General features: G+C 41.2%; 1 protein-coding gene across 2 annotated transcripts in view; it reads right to left on the bottom strand.

Moving 5' to 3' along the window:
- Positions 1-18,413, bottom strand: part of NFATC3 (nuclear factor of activated T cells 3) — a 91,640-nt gene that overhangs the window by 44,659 nt on the left and 28,568 nt on the right. For both annotated transcript variants that reach the window (XM_056136285.1, XM_056136286.1), the window contains exons 2-3: positions 9,193-10,327; positions 3,858-4,020 (exon numbers count right to left, since the gene is read on the bottom strand). In XM_056136285.1, the coding sequence (XP_055992260.1) occupies positions 3,858-4,020; positions 9,193-10,327 (1,298 nt within the window). The remainder of the gene's footprint in view (positions 1-3,857; positions 4,021-9,192; positions 10,328-18,413) is intronic.

Here is an 18,413-nt window from a genome sequence, read left to right as displayed (position 1 = left end):
GCAGGACTTACTCCTGACTTTATACTTGGGGATCACTCCTGGCAGGGGTGGGGGACCATACGAGGTGCCAAGGATCCAAAGCCGGGTTTGGTTGTATGCAAGTCAAGCAACTTATCCTCTGTTCTACCTCTACAGCTTCTTAATTTTTTTTTAAGTAACTGCACCCAACTGCTAACAAAGTGCCAGTGACACCCCACCCCACCCCCACCCCCGACCCTACTCACACATATAATGTCCTCATGTGTCCTTGTGGTGCTCAAGGGTTACTCCTTATGGTGCCTTGAGGAACAATACACAGCACCAGGTCTGCCACACATAAGGCAAGCACCTTAACTCCTGTACGTCTCTCCAGCCCGTCTCTTAGTATCATACTTAACCACTGCCAAATCACAGTTCTTGAAGCAGGTCTGCCTTTTCCTAAAGTGCTAGTTTGATTCAGGACTGCTTCATCTTCAAAGACTCTGAGAATGCAAGGCATCTGAGCACTGGTTAGATATGGAGATCTATGCTTATGCTCTAAAATCTACAGTTATGCTTCATAACCAAGACTCTAGTCCTTGAAAGCAGAATTTTTTTTCGGGGGATGGGGCTTTGGGCCATACCCAATAACACTGAGGGGCTCTGTACTCGGAAGTTGCCTATGGCAATGCTCAGGGACCACGAGGTTTCTGAGATCTACCCAGCGTCAGCTGCATGCAAAGTCAGTGCGTTAACTCCAGTACTATTTCTGGCTCTGAAGAATTTTCAGACCTGCCATCAAGATGTTTGATTTTTTTGTTGTTGTTAATGGGGAGTCTTTTGCTCTTGTCCTGGCCCTGAGTTCTGAGCCCCAAGCCCTTCTCTCAGCAGCTCTGTTGCCCAATTCTGGTTTCCCTGAAAATGCCATGGAGGAATTTATTTCAATCTCTTGATACAACTCTAGTCTTTAATTAATGAAAGTCTAGAGTATCTCAGAGTATTTCTGTCCCTATAACAATTAAGTACGAAGAGAGGAAGTTTCCCAACTCTTTCTAAATACTCTACTTTGGGATTGTGGCTTCTCTGCACTTGGTGGGGTACCTTAAAGTTTTGGAGATAGCTTCTTCAGTAATAACCATGCATACTTGACTACAGGTGTCTCTGGGGGAAAATTTTTTATTGTGGCTTTCTAACCCATTAAATGCCAAAGGATCACTGTGACAAAAGAGGTTGCTTAAAGCCCATTTTTGAGTAGCATAGTGGAGGATTTCTGGCACTTAAAAGAAGCTGTGGTAGTGAATCACAGTGCTAGTGATATTTTCATAGAGCAATGCTGGGTGGAGTAGGTAGGTATGTGCCTTTCAAATCTGAGATATTATGAGCTATCCAATAATATGCAAATTTTTTCTCTACTGTTTTAAAGTATCAAGATACATGATACTGAATACAGGCTACATAAGTGTTTGGCAAGCAATTAGTGATACATGTGTTAGCTAATAGTCTGCATTCATGAGTTCAAATATAAGACCTAATCAGGGAAATTTTAAAAAACATCTTGCAGGGTAGGAGTGGGAGGGAAACTGGGGACAGTGGTGGTGGGAAATGCACACTGGTGAAGGGACAGGTGTTAGATAGAACATTATATGACTGAAACCCAGTCATGAACAATTTTTTAACTATCTCACTGTGATTCAATTAAAAAATAAAAAAAATTAAACAACAAAAAAATAACCTTTTAAAGGGCCAGAGTGATAGTACAGTGGGTAGGGCATTTGCTTTGCATGTAGCCAACTGGGTTTGGTCCCTGGCACCCTTTGTGGTCCACGGATCACTTAGGAGTTATCCCTAAGCCAGGAGGAAGCCCTGAGCACTTCAGGGTATAGCCCCAAACAAAACAACTCTCAAATATATAAAAGGATTGTTATTTCTTCGGGTGAATGCTTTATTCCTCCTCTCCACTGCTTGTCCATCCCTGTGTAGAGGAATTTGTAATCTAACAACATCAAATTTTACTAATTAACCTCCTCTCCCAAGGAAAGGACATGAAGACTTTGTCTATTACCAATAACACAATTTAGGTTATTTTTCTGTCCTGTAATATTTATCGAGGAGCAGTAGTGGTGGAATTCTGGCACCAAGGGTAGCACTAGCAAATAAAGGAGGTATTAGGGCCTACAGAGACAGTATAGTAGGTAAGATGTTTGCCTTATAAGTGGCCAACCCAAGTTTGACCCCTACCTCTATCAGAAGCTCTATCTACCTGAGGACTGAGCCAGGAGTAAGACCTGAGAACCACTGGATGTGGCCCAAAAAAGAAAGAAAAAAAAACGTTAGAGGATTAGAGGTGTGGACCAAGTTGCAGAGGTCATGAGTGAATACTAGGATTGATACCAGCATAGCATAATCCACTTTGAACAGTCCCTGCAAAAAACTGACAAAATCAAACCAAACCTAACCCTTTTGAAGTCACTGATTTTGAACAGGTAATGTAATTTTACAAATTATTTTTGGGGCCACACCAACAATGCTCAGGGTTACTCCTGGCTCCGCACTAAGGACTTATTTCTGAGGGTGCTTGAGATGTGGGGATTGAACCTGGGTTAGCTGCACGCAAGACAAACATTCTATCTGCTCTACTATCTTTCCAGCCCCTTAAAAATTCTTTTAAAATTCCCTCCACCCTTGATTATTTATTGTTGTTAATGTTGTGATAACTGGAGGCTGTACAAATGCCCAGTTGTGGTGCTCACACATCTATCTGGTTGTGATGTTCCCCAGGGTTTGCAATCCCATCTTTTTTAGCAATACCACAGATTGTACTCAAGGCCTCATACATGCAAGGTATCTGCTCTACTACGAAGCTGCATGTCTGACCCTTCACACCCTTTTTGTGTGGTGCTTGCACCTGGTCATGGTTCAGCTGGGTTCTTGTGTTCCTTACTGATTCTCTCCAATCAGCTTAAGTTACATCTGTCTAATGGCTAACAAAGGTAAGTAAACATATGTGCTTAATCTATATTTAACTAGAAGTGGTTTGTAAATGTTTTAATATTTATAGTCAAGAAATCTACAGTATGTTCAGATGTGAAATCTTTTTTAAATGTTTGGTTTAAATAATTCAGTAAATTTCAAGATGTTAATAGCAAAGATTCTATTTTTAAAATACCAACATGATCACAATAAAAAACTAATGGGCTGGAGAGAGAGCACACCAGGTAAGGCATTTGTTGTGCAAGTAGCAGATCCTGATTCAAGCCCAGGCACCACCTCTGGTCCCCACAAGCTCTGCCAGTAGTAACCCCTGAGCACAGGGCCAGGAGTAAGCCCTGAGCAAAGCGGGGTGCGGCCCAACAACACAAAACATAAATAAAACTTAAATAAATCAGTGAAGTATAAAATGTGCACACAAATGAAATTTAGTCATTTTCCTCTTATGTTATGTGGAGAAACATAGTGTAAATGGTAACATCAAGTGCAATTCACCCACATTTGCACACAGTTGAAAAAGCAGAGACAGGAGTGCCATATTTGTTCTTCTTTTTATTAAGAGGGTGTGGGAGAGGGCACACCCATGCTAATCAGGACTTATTCCTGGCTCTGTACTCAGGAAACACTCCTGGTGGGAATATATTACTACAATGGCAAGAACTGAGTCAAATGTATATAAAACATTCGAAGGAAAATAAACAGGGCTTCTGCTCCACACAGCAGGGATTTGAAAGAACATCAAATATCATCCCACCCCATTTCCACAGGAGCATTAAGTTGTAGGCAGTAAACAAATGACTATTATTACTATTCTCTAAAATTTTTCACCTATAAGCAATAAACTGCTCTTCAGGTTACCTTCTGTTTCATGTATGTGTTTCTATCAATAGCATGACCCCAAGATCCCATACCTTTACAACAGGATGTCCCCCAGTTGACGCTTTTACAGCTCCTCGGCTACCCTCGGTTTCATAATGCGCTCGATGATGAGTTTTAGGCTGCACTTCTATTTTCAACTCATATTGTCCAAAGTGAGTTGGTAAAGGCCAGTCTAGTGGAGGTAACGAAGATGTGCTATAAATAAAATACACAAGGAAATATTTACTTCATCATGATACCATTCATAAACAGTGATAAAAATCAACAACTTTCTTCTGATAACCATGAAGAAGTTTTCTGAAATAAAAATGCACTTAGCAAATTGTGATATTGGATATGGTGGGCAATTCTTAACTAGAATTTTGTTTTATTTTGTAGGGGCTCACAACTAGTGAGGCTCAAGAGTTACTCCTGGTTCTGTTCTCAGGAATTACCCCAGTGGCGCTCAGAAGTCTAAGGAATGCAGGGGATTGAACCCAGGTAGGTTAATGCCCTACCCGCTGTACTCTATCTCCAGACCCAGAATTGCTTTTAATCTACCTTTTGGCTCTCTATTCTTTTCTTAAAACTTGCAAACTAGTGCCAGAGAGATATTATAGCAGTGCTTTGCACACAGCCTATCTGGGATTGATGCCGGCATCCAATATGGCCCCCAACCATTACCAGTAGAGATCCCTGAGCAAAGAGCCAGGAGTAAGCACTGTTGAGTGTGTTCCTTGCCCCCTCCCATATTTATTTATTTTTTTGTGTGGGGCTGGAGTGTGGCTCAGTGATCCAATTCCTGCTTTACATATGTGAAGTCTTACATTCGATCGATCCCCAGCACTGCCAAACACTATCTAAAAAAAAAAAAATGAGGGGGTGGTGAAAATCACATCTACACTGTAATTTTATACCAGAACAAACAAGTGTGAGAGAAAAATAAAAAATTGAAAGTCTAGGGTTTAGGAGCTAGCTCAAAGGACTGGAGCACATGTGAGAGGCCTAGGTTCAATCCTGGACACGACACGGCCCCCAAGCACTCAAGTACCCCCAGAACAATGAGCAGGGAGTAGGCCCCCAGCACTCTTAACCCCCAAAAAGCAAGTCTTTGTTTATGTGTACCAGTCTCCAAATCAATCTACACATTTGTCTCAGTAAAAATCCCCTCCTTGGTGTGTATCTCTGTTAATTAAGTCAGCCAAACACACATGTTGCTTTCCCCATGTTCTCCCTATTGTTCTTTCCTATCTTTCTAAAATATTGTTTATATTCAACAAAATAGTTCAATTTGAAGTAAAATTTTATTATCAGTACAAACACTGCTGACAAATCTGATGGCCAACTACAACATCTGTCAATTTTAGAGATACTATCAACTGATCGATAATTTAAATAGTAATTAGTTTAGGGGCCAGCTAAAGGGTAGAGCATTTGCCCTGGATGTATGAAGCCCCAGATTTACAACCTCTCTCTCTGTCCGTGTCTGTGTCTGTCTCTCTCTCTCTCTCCCCCCCCCCCCCCGTCTTCCTCTCTCCCTCCCCCTCCTCTCTCTCACACACACACTCTCTCTCTCACTCTAATTTAAATAGTTTAAATCAGTCTTTCTCAGTTGGGGCGAATGACCCCGGTGGACTCAACACTCCAAGTGGGCCAAGGGTGAAAACTGCATAAATGTGCTGTTACATCATCAGATTAGGGGGAGCAGCAGCTACAGGTCCACAGGAAGAAAGAGAAGTCAGAAGGGGACCATGGTCAGAAAAAGGTTGAGAAAACACTGGTTTAAAGGGCCTTAGGTTCTTTAGATATATTAAATTGCAAATATAGGCATAAATAAAAAGAACAACTTGGGACCAGATAGATAGTTCAAAGGGCTAGAATGCATGCATGGCACGTGGACATTCTGGGCTCAATTCTCAGCACTACACAGTTTCCTGAGCACTGCCAGAAGTCATCACAGAACTATAAGTAGCCCCCAAGAACCAGCAGGTGTGGCCCAAAATACAAAAACAAAATAAAAACAAAAATAATTTACATGTCTCCTGAGCAAATCTGAATGGAACCGAAGCCAGAATGATGTATGAAAAAGTAGTATTTTATGAGAACTTTGTAAAACAGGGCTTTTCAGGGCTTTTCACCTCCAAGATGCTATCATTCCTACTGTAAACTTCATTGCCTCCGGAATGTCTTCAGCCTAGTTTTACTTGCCATTATAAAACCGAAAGGTATTAATTTTTATTAGTCTGAAACAATTTAATCTTGTTAACTCTCAACCTGCTTCAATACTTGGTCTGCAGACTTTGAAAATCCCTAAAAAGATTAAGATTATCAGAATCTAGAAATACTCATAGCAATAAAAAAGCAGAAAAAAAAAAAGTAAACAGGATCTCTAGCAAAAGATGGGTGGAAAAAAAGAAGGTAAATCCATTTTACTCCATGTGGAGATTTAATAAATTATAAAGTTGTCTGTTTTGGGGCTGGATATAGAGTACAGGTATTAAGGTGCGTGCCTTCGAGCCAGAGCGATAGTACAGCAGTTAGGGTGCTTGCCTTGCATGCGGCCAATCCGGGTTCGGTCCCTGGCACCTCATATGGTCCTGGAGCCTGGCCAGGAGGAGTGGTTTCTGACACTGGTGATGGGATTGATGTTGGAAAATTGTACAAATGGAATTTGATCATGAGTTACTGTAAAACTGGGTGCTATGAATAACTCTGTAAATTATGGCACCTCAATAAAAAATATTTTAAAAATAAATAATGTGCATGCCTTGTAAGCAGCTGACCTTGAGCATCACCAGATATAACCATGGAAGACACTGAGCATTGCTTACTGTGGGTCCTGAGGGCCCCAAACATATCAGGGTAGCCCAGGTATCCACAGCACCACAGAGTCAAACAGCAATGCATCTGTGTGCCCTTTAATTGAGTCACTGCTTTGGTTGACCAAGAAATGCCAGGTTTCCCATGGAAGGTTCTCTCAATCAAGAAGCCTGTTCTTGGGCTGCAGAGATAACTAAGTACTTGCTTAGCAAAGAGGCACAGGTTTGATTATTTGGTACCAAATGGTCTCCTAAGCGTGCCTAGGATAACCCTGAGCAGAGCCAGGAAATCACCCCTGAGGATTATATGGAGTGGGCCAACCCCCACCCAAAAAACCAATAGTATTAGTTCTTATGAGATATATACAAATTGATCTTGAAAGTGGTATTGTGATAACTTACAAGTCATTTTGGAAAAAGAACTGTTACACTGTTTTTATAGGATTTTTTTGTTTTTGTAGCAGTATTTAGAACTTACTCTTGGCTCTGTGCTCAGGGATCATTCCTGGCAGTGCTCAGGACACTAACCCTATGTGGTATTTGGGACTGATCTTGGGTTGGCCACATGCAAGGTAAGTGTCTTACCCGCTATGTTATCCCTTCAGTCTATTACATTGTTCTTTATTCCAGAATTTAACTGAACTTGTGATCCAAATGCATATGTATATTATATAAAGAGAAAAATATGTGCATATATTTTGTGTACACATGACATAAAAATTCATAATCTTAAGCTCTTCAAGTTCTTGTTTTCCCTTCAACACATATCTCACTTGTCTCTGGTTCTTTGCTTTTCCACTCTGGAGAAGCCAAGTTCTCTCTCCTTTTTTTTTGCTTTTCGGGTCACACGCAATGATGCACAGGGGTTACTTCTGGCACTGTACTGAGGAATTACTCCTGGAGGTGCTGGGGGACTATGTGGGATGCTGGGAATCGAACCCGGGTTGGCCGTGTGCAAGGCAAACGCCCTACCCGCTGTGCTATCGCTTCAGCCCACTAAAGTTTCCTCTTGAACACATACTTCCTCTCCCCACACATCTTTCTAAGTAAGTTTAAATTAAAACTACCTTGCTTTACTTAGAAAAAAAGTATAGCCCCTGCCCCCGGGATGAGGGTTCCAGGACTAAATCTCCAGGCCACATAGCGGCAGGGGACCAGGGCTGTCCCTACCTGCGTCCCGCCCACCCAGTAGACTGGCTGTTCGGCCCACAATTTGCTTCAGGGTGCCATCTTAGCGTACCAACAGCCCTGGCCCAGAGACTCCCAGTTGAACCCCAAAATGGATTAGTGCCAAACAGAGAGGTCTTGGAACCCAACCATTTACAATCTAGAAATTTACATTTACATTGATGGCCATGCAAGCTCTCATGATATTCAAAATGAGCAATGGAAAATAAGTTATCCAGCATCTGCCCCTGGCAGGTAGGCTTGAATGGTGGTGGGACTTTTCGAGCAAAACATAATGCCCAAAATTAGAGAGATGGTATTGGGGATATTGTCTGCATAGAGGTAGGGTGAAGACTGGGATGTGGGTGGTGGAAAATGTACACTGGTGGAGGGATGGGTGTTCCATCATTGTATGGCTCAATCTCAAACATGAAAGCTTCGTAATTCTATCTCACAGTGATATATTTAAAAAAAAAAAGTAATGTGGAGTTCATGCCCAATTCAATCAGCTTAATCAATGGCTGAACAATAGCAGTATTCCTACATTATTAAAAAAAGGGTATATACACATACACAAATTATATATAAATTATATATATATACATACACACTTTATTACAAACATGAAGTTTACATTTTTATACTTTTTTTTCAAATATAAAAGAATAATCCAAAAGTCCTGGAGCCAGAGCGATAGTACAGCAGGTAAGACATTTGCCTTAGCCCACGGCTGACAGTTTGATCCCTGCCATTCCTGAGCCTGCCGGGATTAATCCCTGAGTGCAGAGTAAGCCCTGAGCACCAGGCGTGACCCCAAAACAAACAAACAAACAAAAAATCCAAAAGACATAAAGAAAAGCACACTTACATAAATAAAAATTCCTCTCATATATAAAATCACAAACTTATAAAAGCAAAAGACAAAAAAACCCCTTTAAATTACTATATATATGAAATTTTTCATTTGTGTACTAAGCTCATACTATATAATGTCTGTTATTCCCTAGCAAATTTATTAGCAACTTAATTCATACTATGATTAGGTTAGGGTTTTTTTGTATTTTTTTTTTATAAGAAAATTCCCTTTAAGGCTAAACTGGCTAGGGCATATGCTGTACCTACAACAACGTACAGCAGTCCCAGAGCAACACCAGGTGTAAAACACCCAAAAGAAAAAAAAATTCCCTTAAGGAGTTCTTGAAAGTAACTTATTAAATTTATTCTACATAAATAAATTTTGCCTATCTAAAAAAAGTTTCAAGACGCAAAGGAAATTAAATACTTATTAATTCAACTGGCAGAAAAGAAGAAGAAAAAGGAAAAATGGTCAAACCATTCTAAGGAATTTACTAACAAAAATCCACAGCATAAAACTGGCCAGGAGCCATTTCTGTCAACTCACCGAAATATAGGGGTGTGACCAGGCTTTGGTTTGCTCCAGGTAAAGGGTGAAGGAACTGAAAGAAATTGGTCACCGGATGAATCTTTCTTTAAAGGATACTGAGATCCAAGGCCATCATCTACTGAAGTTTCCCGGGATGGTGATAAACTCCCTTGGTCATCTGAACACAGCTCTAATTTTCCTGGTAGTATGGCAGCTTGATCTTCAGATGTCTTCCTGGTCTTCAGAGGGATATCAGTGTCTACATAGTACTGAAATGAAATAAGTGTAGGGCCAAGGCCCGATCCACCCTGGACAGACGCATTGAGCCAGGTATCTTCTGTTACACTACCCCTAGGGGAGTGACCAGGAGAAGGAACAGGTGAGTGATGGGGTGAAAGGGATCCAGCATAACAAACCTCAGCACTAGAATGCCGCCGTTTCCCACAGGGGGAAGTGGGCCTCGAAGATGGTCCTGAGGCTGGCCTGGGACTCAGCCAATTCTCATCAGTGATGCTAGATCTAGGAGAGTGGCAAGGAGACTGCCTGGGTGACAGGGAGTGTCCAAGTCCATACTGCTGATGCCAGGAATCTTCTCCAGGGCAGCCCCCAGGAGAGCCACCAGGAGAAGTCAGAGGGGATCCAAGAGTAAATCGGGCAGCTGCTTCATTCAACTCTGAATCCACATCATCATAAATATGTGAAAGAGATTCACAAGAAGATGCATCTGAGAACCAGCTCCTAGAAGAGATGCTGCTGGCAGGACTAGGACTAAGGGAAGACTCCCGGTAGGTTGGCTCAAGAGGAAGATAGAGGTGATCTCTAGAAGGCCTTTCCAAGTATTCCCTTTCTGGATCATTTATGTGGAGATCATCTTCATGAGCATCTATTTCTTGATGACAGTTAGGAGAGATGGATGTGATTTGAATACTTGGGCATTCAAAGGGCTTTGAGCCACCTAATGGACTGTACTTAGATTCAGGAATCTCACATGTTCCTTCATAGTTTTTGTGACCTTGAAGCTGAAACGATGGTGACAAAACAGAAGAGTGAGACGGTAATCCATGATGTGGTAAGCAAAGTGGTGAGTGTAAAGTAGATGGAGGTGGATCTACATTTAAGATGTAAATGGATGTACGATCAGCAGGCTCAAGATCTATGGAGGGGAAAGCAAAAACAAAAAACAAACAAAAAAGAACAAAATAAGAAAATTTAGATGTATAAAATACTAAATGAGAAATCAAATTACAATAATTGAGAAAAAAATAAAAATGTTTATCACAGCTTTACTAAAAAGCTTTTTTTAAAATTGTATTTGGTTATTTCTGCAGATATTCAAAATTACTACATATTTGTACACACAATTATATATACTTTTCCTTTATTTTTATATTTCTAAAGTGAAAATATTTTTTAAAAACCTAGTAAATTTATAAGTTCAATTATATCCATAATTCTGAAAAACACTCACAGAACTATTTAGAATGATACAGTCAAATAAATTCAGACTCATCTGGGAGTCTACAAGCTAAATGTAATAAAGGAAAAGTATTTGAAAGGTTACTACTAAGTTTATACATACACTAAGTTTATTAATATAAAGGACTATAGACTCAAACTCAGCACACCTAGTCTAGTCTCTTCTACCATTAACTAGAAAACCCTTAGGTCAAACTATTTAACCTCTCCAAGGCTTCAATTTCCCTTCAGTAAAATTCAGAAATTTGGAAAAATTTTTTTGGTTAACTGTAACAGTTTTCCCCTCCATAATCATGCCATAAAAATTTTCTATCTTTGGTCATAGCAGAACAAGTTACAGAACTCACATGATCCCACTAGGTACTTCACCTCAACTGAAAATTAGAGCCCCAGCATCTCATATGGTCTCTCGAGCAGGCCACGAGTAATTCTTGAGTGCAAAGGGAGGAATAACATTGAGCATCGCCAGTTGTGACCCAAAAAGCCAAAACATAAAATAAAAATAAAAAGAACTTTCTTTTCACTTTTGGGCCATACCTGACAATATCCACGAACTACTTCTGTCTGGGCTGGTGCTCAGGGAAACCAAGATGTTTTGGGGACCAAACCCAGGTCTTCAATAAGCAATGCATGAGCTCCAGCTCTTTCAGCCATCTCTCCAGACCAAGACTGGAAATTTTAAAATATGCCCCTTGCTGGAGTATTTAGTATTGGACAAGTTCTGCGAATTAATTATTTGCAGAGAACGTTTTCAGCAATTAGCATGTTTGGCAGCTCTGCTTTTGGAAAGATTACAATCCATTTTTACAGAGATAAAACAACTACCAGTTCAAGGGGCTGCTAAAAACCTTCACTTTTCCAAGACATTACTGAGATGAGCAGAGACGTGGCTCAAGTGGTAAAGCATAACCCCTGCTTACAGAAAGTTCTAGGTTTGATCTGATACCACAAGACACCTGAACACCTCCTGACATCTGACACCTGGGAGCCCTCAAGTACTACTCAGTGCACCACCAGTAACATCCTCAAACAATAATGAAAAGAAACAAGTGAGAAGTGAAAAAATTGTCCATGGTAGAAGAAAAAGAACGAACCTTCATCGAGACCATGCTACTTCAATATATTTGTACCCCTAGAAAATAACATACATTTTCAGACACCTGGTACTGCTTTTAGCCAATATCCTGGAATTTAACTGTTTATAGCTTAAATTTTGAAAGCTTTAAGATGTTCTGTAGTTGGTGACCACATCCACTAGTTTTTCCATGCACTGGGCCAGTGAAACAGCAGAACTAGTTGGAATGCATGCTTTGCATGCAGATCCCTGGGTTTTAGTCCCCAGCACCACATGGACTTCTAAAGCCGCAGTGGCCCCAGCACTGCTGGGAAATAGCAATCAAAAAAGTTTTACATGCACCAGAACGAAACCCATTTGTTTAAACACTGTTTCCACCATTCCATCACTGCACAAAATAGGGCAAGTTTTTTTAAATTTATGGGACTGGAGCAATGGAATAGCAAATAGGGTGCCTGCTCTTCACACGGCTGTCTTGGATTCAATCCCCTGAGCCCTGACAGGAGTGCTCCCTGATTGAAGAGCTAGGATTAAGCCCTGAGCATTGCTGAGTGTGCGCCCCCACCCCAAAAAAAGTTTTTAATTTACACAAACCTCAATTTTCTGAGGCAATATTTTAAAAACTGGCGAGGAACAACAAATATAAAGGACTATTTTAAGACAAGCAACCTAACACAATGACCAATATTTAACAAGAACTCAACACAGGTGAATTACTTTTTCTTTCCCATTTTAAAATTTTATGTAGATTTATGGCATACTTAAACTTTTTTTTAAACTTTTGGCCCACACCTGGTGGTGGTTAGGGATTACTCCTGGTATTATTCGTGGGACCATGTGGGGTGCCAGGGAGTCAAACCTAGGTCAGTCGTGTGCAGGACAAGTGCCTTACCTTACCTACTGCATTCTTGCTGACCTTTGACATACTTTTAAAAAACAAACAACTCAGAGACAGGGACTGGAAAAATGGTACTGGGGGTGTGGGGGACAATGGGAAAGCACTTGCCCTGTACACAGCTGACCCATTTCAATTCCTGGCACTACATATCATCTCCTGAATACCACCAGGAGTGACCTCTGAGCAGAGCCAGGAATAGTCCCTGGCTACTACAGGGTATGGCCCCAACAAATGCCCTCGTATCAAATCAGTTTCTTTTTATATTCTTAGTTTGCATTTTGAGGATGTTAACTTAGTGCTATTCACTTTTCACCCATGTACAGGTATTTTATCCTAAAATCAGAAGTAAAGTAAACATTTAAAAAACTTTTTTTAAATTGGTTTACAATGTTAATGTTTATGCCTTTGGAGTACAAAGTTAGTGCACCAGCACTAGAGTGGCAAAAACCTTCCACCTCTGTCCATAGGTCCTTTCTGGTCAGTCCATCCAGTCTCCTTTCCCCACCCCAGCTTGGTAGCCTGTTTTGTTGTTGAGCCCAAGGATTTGTTTTCACTTGATACTCTCCAATCACTTGTTGTTTTTTTTTCATATATACTATATAAGTGAAATCATCCAACAATTATCCTTCTCCCTGACTTATTTAGCTTAACATGACACCCCACTAACCAAGTTGCAGTAAAAGCAAATTCATCTTTTCTTATAGCTGAGTAGTAACCCACTGTGTATACCACGATTTCTTTATCCACCCATTATTGCTGGACATTTGGTTTGACTATCATAAACAGCACTGCAATGAACACGAGTGTGCATTTATTTTTTCAAATTAATGTTTTGTGTCTTGGGGTAAATGGTGAGAAGTGGAACTGCTGGGTCATAAAGTTCATTTTTAGAACCGCACAACTAGTAAACAGATTCACCATCAATGAATGAAGGTTCCTTTTCACAACATTCCTATCAGCACTGCTTATGTTTCTGGACGTCTTCATATAGGCCATTCTCACTGGTATGAGGTGATACCTTATTGTCATTTTGACTAATATTTCTCTGATAATCACGGTCACGGTCCTCCCGTTGTTCATCGATTTGCTCGAGCGGGCCCAGTAACATCTCCATCGTGAGACTTGTTGTTACTGTGTTTGGCATATCGAGTACGTCACGGGTAGCTTGCCAGGCTTTGCCATGCGGGCGAGATACTCTCAGTAGCTTGCCGGGCTCTCCAAGAGGGGTGGAGGAATCGAATCTCTGATAATCAGTGATGATATTTTTTTTTGGGGGGGGGGGCGGAGGTGGACCTCCCAAGGGAGGAAGTGGAAAAGTGGAAGCATAAAGAAAGCTTGTGGGTTGTTTGCTTTCTGGGTCACACCCGGCAATGTACAGGCTTGCTCCAGCCCCAAGAAAGTTTTTTAAAAAGCTTTCTTAAGTTTTTTTTATCTCTTGTATATCAGATGCAAAGTCATAATGATTATTTTCCAGACAAACACACAAAATGCCGGCTATAATTGATCAGTTGTCAAGTTCACTGGCAGGTATTAACAAAAGTTGGCAGTTGAGTACATATATATTGACTGGAAGTACACAGCATGCGTGGAAATATGTATCTGCAGTTACTTGTTTATAACTCAGTAAGCAGTAAGCAACAGTGTAAGTGCAGGACTATCTGCACTGTCCTCCTGTTGTTCATCGATTTGCTCGAGCAGGCCCAGTAACGTCTCCATTGTGAGACTTGTTGTACTGTGTTTGGCATATCGAATACATCATGGGTAGCTTGCCCAGGCTCTCCAAGTGGGGTGGAGGAATCGAACCCGAGTAGGCCGGGTCTGCCTCGGGCAAGGCAAACGCCCTACCTGCTGTGCTTTTGCTCAGAAGGAATTTAAAATTGGGGGCAGGAGGAGGTCAGAGAGATAGTACAGCAGGTAAGGAACTTGTCTTGCACATAGCCAAGCTGGGGTTGATCCCCAGCACCATACATTTGGTGCCCTGAGGATTGGAGGATTGCTAGGAGTGATTCCTGAGCATAGAGCCAGAGGTAAATCCCAAGCACTCTCTGGTGAGGCCCAAAAAAACAAACCAAAAAAAAGTTAAAAAGTTTGGTTTTGGGGACTGAGAGATAATACAGTGGTTAGGGGCCACTTTTCTAGTTATATAAATTGTTTTAGTTCTAAATAATATTATGATAAATGGGCCGGAGCGATAGCGTATTGGTAGGGCGTTTGCCTTGCAAGTGGCCAACCTGGGTTCAATTCCTCCGCCCCTCTCAGAGAGCCTGGCAAACTACCCGGAGTATTCAGTCCACACGGCAAAGCTTGGCGAGCTACCTGTGGCGTATTCGATATGCCAAAAACAGTAACAAGTCTCACAATAGAAACGTTACTGGTGCCCTCTTGATGAACAACAGAAGGACAGTGCTACAGTGTAGTGCTATTATAATACACACATAAATTTTATTCTTTTAAAGAAAGCATAACTGAACCTAAGGAAAAATATATATGGTCAGAGAGATAGTACGGGGAATAGGAGCTCACCTTGCATGCAGCAGACTCCAGTTCAATCCCCCGTATGCCTGGATGTCCCCTGAGCACCTCCAGGAACATCCCCAAGTATCACTGGTTGTGGTCCAAGCCTCCCCACTCTTGCAAAATGGTGACAATATAATATTGAATTAAAACTTCTTTAAATAGCTAGAAGCAATATATTACCAATATTCCTGACTTGCCAAAAAAGTTATAGTAATGAAAGGCTTCAAGGCTATACGAAGTTTTGACTAAAGTTCACGTTGATATGAAAGATAAGAGTGGTGACTGGGGAACACACAGTGCCAAGGACTAAATGTGGACCTCCTGCATGCATAACACACACTCAGCCCACTGAATCATCTCTCCAGCCCATCAATGAGTTTTTAAAAGGGAGTCTTTAATATTTTAGAGTAATTTTGCTCTGTTTTCGATATACAGCATTCCCGATATTTATCAGCCTATAGTAAAGTATTTAAAGTTGGAAAAAGTTTCCTTATAAAATATGTACTAAGAGCTGGAAAGAGAGTACAGCAATTAGGGCAGATGCCTCAAATGCAGCTGACCCCAGTTCCATCCCCATCACCATATGGGCCTCCAAGAACAACCAGGTTTGGCTCTGGAGGTCTCTGACCACTGCCAGGATGGCCCTAATGGTCCCTAGCACCATATGGCCAGAACAGCATAATATCTTCAGGTTCTAGCACTAGAACACCAGCCAACCAGGAGGGGCCCCCAGGATTCCTGATTACCATTTGGGTGATACCCACTCCCAAAATTCATACTTACCATGTTATGATAGCAAAATCCTTAGAGGGAAATTTTGAGGAAATAAAGGGCATTTTCTTGGAAATGTTTGTAAGTCTGGTTGAATCAGGATAACAACCAAGAATTTTCTTAAAGGGGCTGAAGCAACAGTATGAAGGTTAGGATGTTTGCCTTGCACACATCTGACCTAGGTTCAATCCCCGGCATCACATATGGTCCCCTCAGCACACCAGGAGTAATTCCTGAGTGCAGAGCTAGGAATAACCTGAGCATCACCGGGTGTGACCCCTAAAAGACAACAACAAGAATAAGAATTTTCTTTTAGATGATTTGTTTTTTCTCTTTTGGTTTTCTGGGTCACACCCAGTGATGCTCAGGGGTTATTTCTGGCTCTGCACTCAGGAAATCACTCCTGACAGTACTCAAGAGACCACACAGGACGCCGGACATTGAACTTGGGTCAGCTACGTACAAGGCAAATGCTCTACCCACTGTAATATCGTTTCAACTTCTTTTTTTAGCCATAATGCCACTTATTCAAAAGATAATAGAGGACCAGAGAGATGACTCAAAGAGTTGGAGTAAATGTTCTGCATGTAGGAGCCCCAGGTTGTGTTAAAACATTGCAGAGACTAAAGAGACTAAGAACAAATTTTCAGAGGTGTGCTTCTTCTCCACCACCACCCCACGCCCCGGCTGAAGTCTAAGTTCTAGAAAGTATATAATGGATAGATACAATTTCACTATTGACAAAACTCCCAGGTTCAGATTTCCAACTCTAAAATCTCATCCCTTTTGCTTTAGTAATCTAACCAATCTCAAAATGTGTCTACTAGTTTGTGTTTCTTCAGCCAGCAGGGGGCCCCACTCAAGCAAGAAGTAATGTGGGCAAACACAGGTTGCCAATGAATATTTTTATTCTGTAAAGCAACCACGGGCCCATAGACAAAATGTCCCTACCATGTTTCATCGAAGTCTATGAATTAAGAATGGATTTAAACAGCTGGAAACAAAATCAAACCAAAATCATGGGATTTGATCATAATTCAATCCCCAACACAAAGAATGAAAGAGAAAACAATTTTTTATTTTGTTAAGTTTTGGGGCCATACCCAGCAGCGGCTGGCAGTGATCAGGGGTTTCTCCTGGCTCTGCATTCAGGGATCACTCCAGGCTGTCCTTAGCGGACCTTATATGTTGCTAGGGGATTTTTCCTCAAGGGATAGGGAGTCTTCTCAGAAGAATCCAGTCTGGGGTAGTATTTGGTCCAATTGTGTGGGGCTGACAGTTGGGTGTTTGGGTCAGTGGCAGTACTGGCAACCACTGAGACCAATCTGATGATGCTGGGGGGCTGAGGGAGAGAACAGGTCATGAGGCTTGGGGATCAAATAATGCTAGGCATGTACTCCAGATCCCTTAAGTTATCACCCTAGCCCCTAAATAATGATTTATGGCAGGAAGAATATAAAATTCAAACTGATGTTTACAATTGAAGTTTGTTGCTGATGGGTTTTTACTTGTAGAGTTCATACCCGATGATGCTCTAGAGGCAAGAGTCACTCCCAGCGGTGCTCAAGTGCCACCAGAGCCATACAAATAGTTTACTGGAACATAAAATTCATTTTGTATAGTGCATGCATGGGCTGGAGCGATAGCACAGTAGGTAGGGCGTTTGCCTTGCATGCGGTCAACCAGGGTTCGATTCCTCTGTCCCTCTCGGAGAGCCCGGCAAGCTCCCTTTGGCGTATTCGATATGCCAAAAACAGTAACAACAAGTCTCTCACAATTTGTTGTGAGACGTTAGTGGTGCCCAATTGAGCAAATCGAGCAAATCGAAGAACAATGGGAGGACAGTGCTACAGTGCTAGTTCATGCATATACATTACAGCTCATAATTGCTTTCACACAACTGAGTGGCTATGAAATATACCTCCCACTGCTACCCTGTATAAGAACAAACTGCACTGACCCAGTTCTAACTTGCTAGCACTGAGTGCAAAGCATGGTGGTGTTGCAACCTTTTTCCTAACTTATTGATGCATACCTGTCACACCAAACCAGGAAAGAGAAAAGTGAACTAAGTATGAACTGAATGTCATGGTTTTAAAACACAGTAGAGTGTGGGTCATTTTGTTATCAAATTAAATGGCAAAGCGTTATGCTTATGCAATGTTACTCTATTCTTAAAGAATACATTATATACCAGAGTTATCACAGTAATCACTTAACACAATACTCCAACTCACAAGGAAAACAAAAGAGAAATTTAAAAAAAATAAATGCTTACCACAATAGTATTTTTCTTAAAAAAAAAAAAAGTAAATGAGGCTTTAACCAGAGCTCCTAAATATTTTACCAAGTAAAAAATTCTATTACTAATGTTGATTAATTTCTTTTGTCTGATTGCAACTAAAAAAAAAAAAAACTTGTTCAAGGAACATAGACTGGGGTCAGAGAGATAGCGCAGCAGGGTAGGGTGCCTTGCACGCAGCTGACTCAGGTTCTATCCCC

This window comes from Sorex fumeus, unplaced genomic scaffold (genome assembly GCF_029834395.1).
Source record: "Sorex fumeus unplaced genomic scaffold, SorFum_2.1 ptg000122l, whole genome shotgun sequence".
In the NCBI taxonomy this organism is placed as follows: Eukaryota; Metazoa; Chordata; class Mammalia; order Eulipotyphla; family Soricidae; genus Sorex; species Sorex fumeus.
Note: the sequence above shows the minus strand (reverse complement) of the source record. Positions and strands in the feature narration are given on the sequence as shown.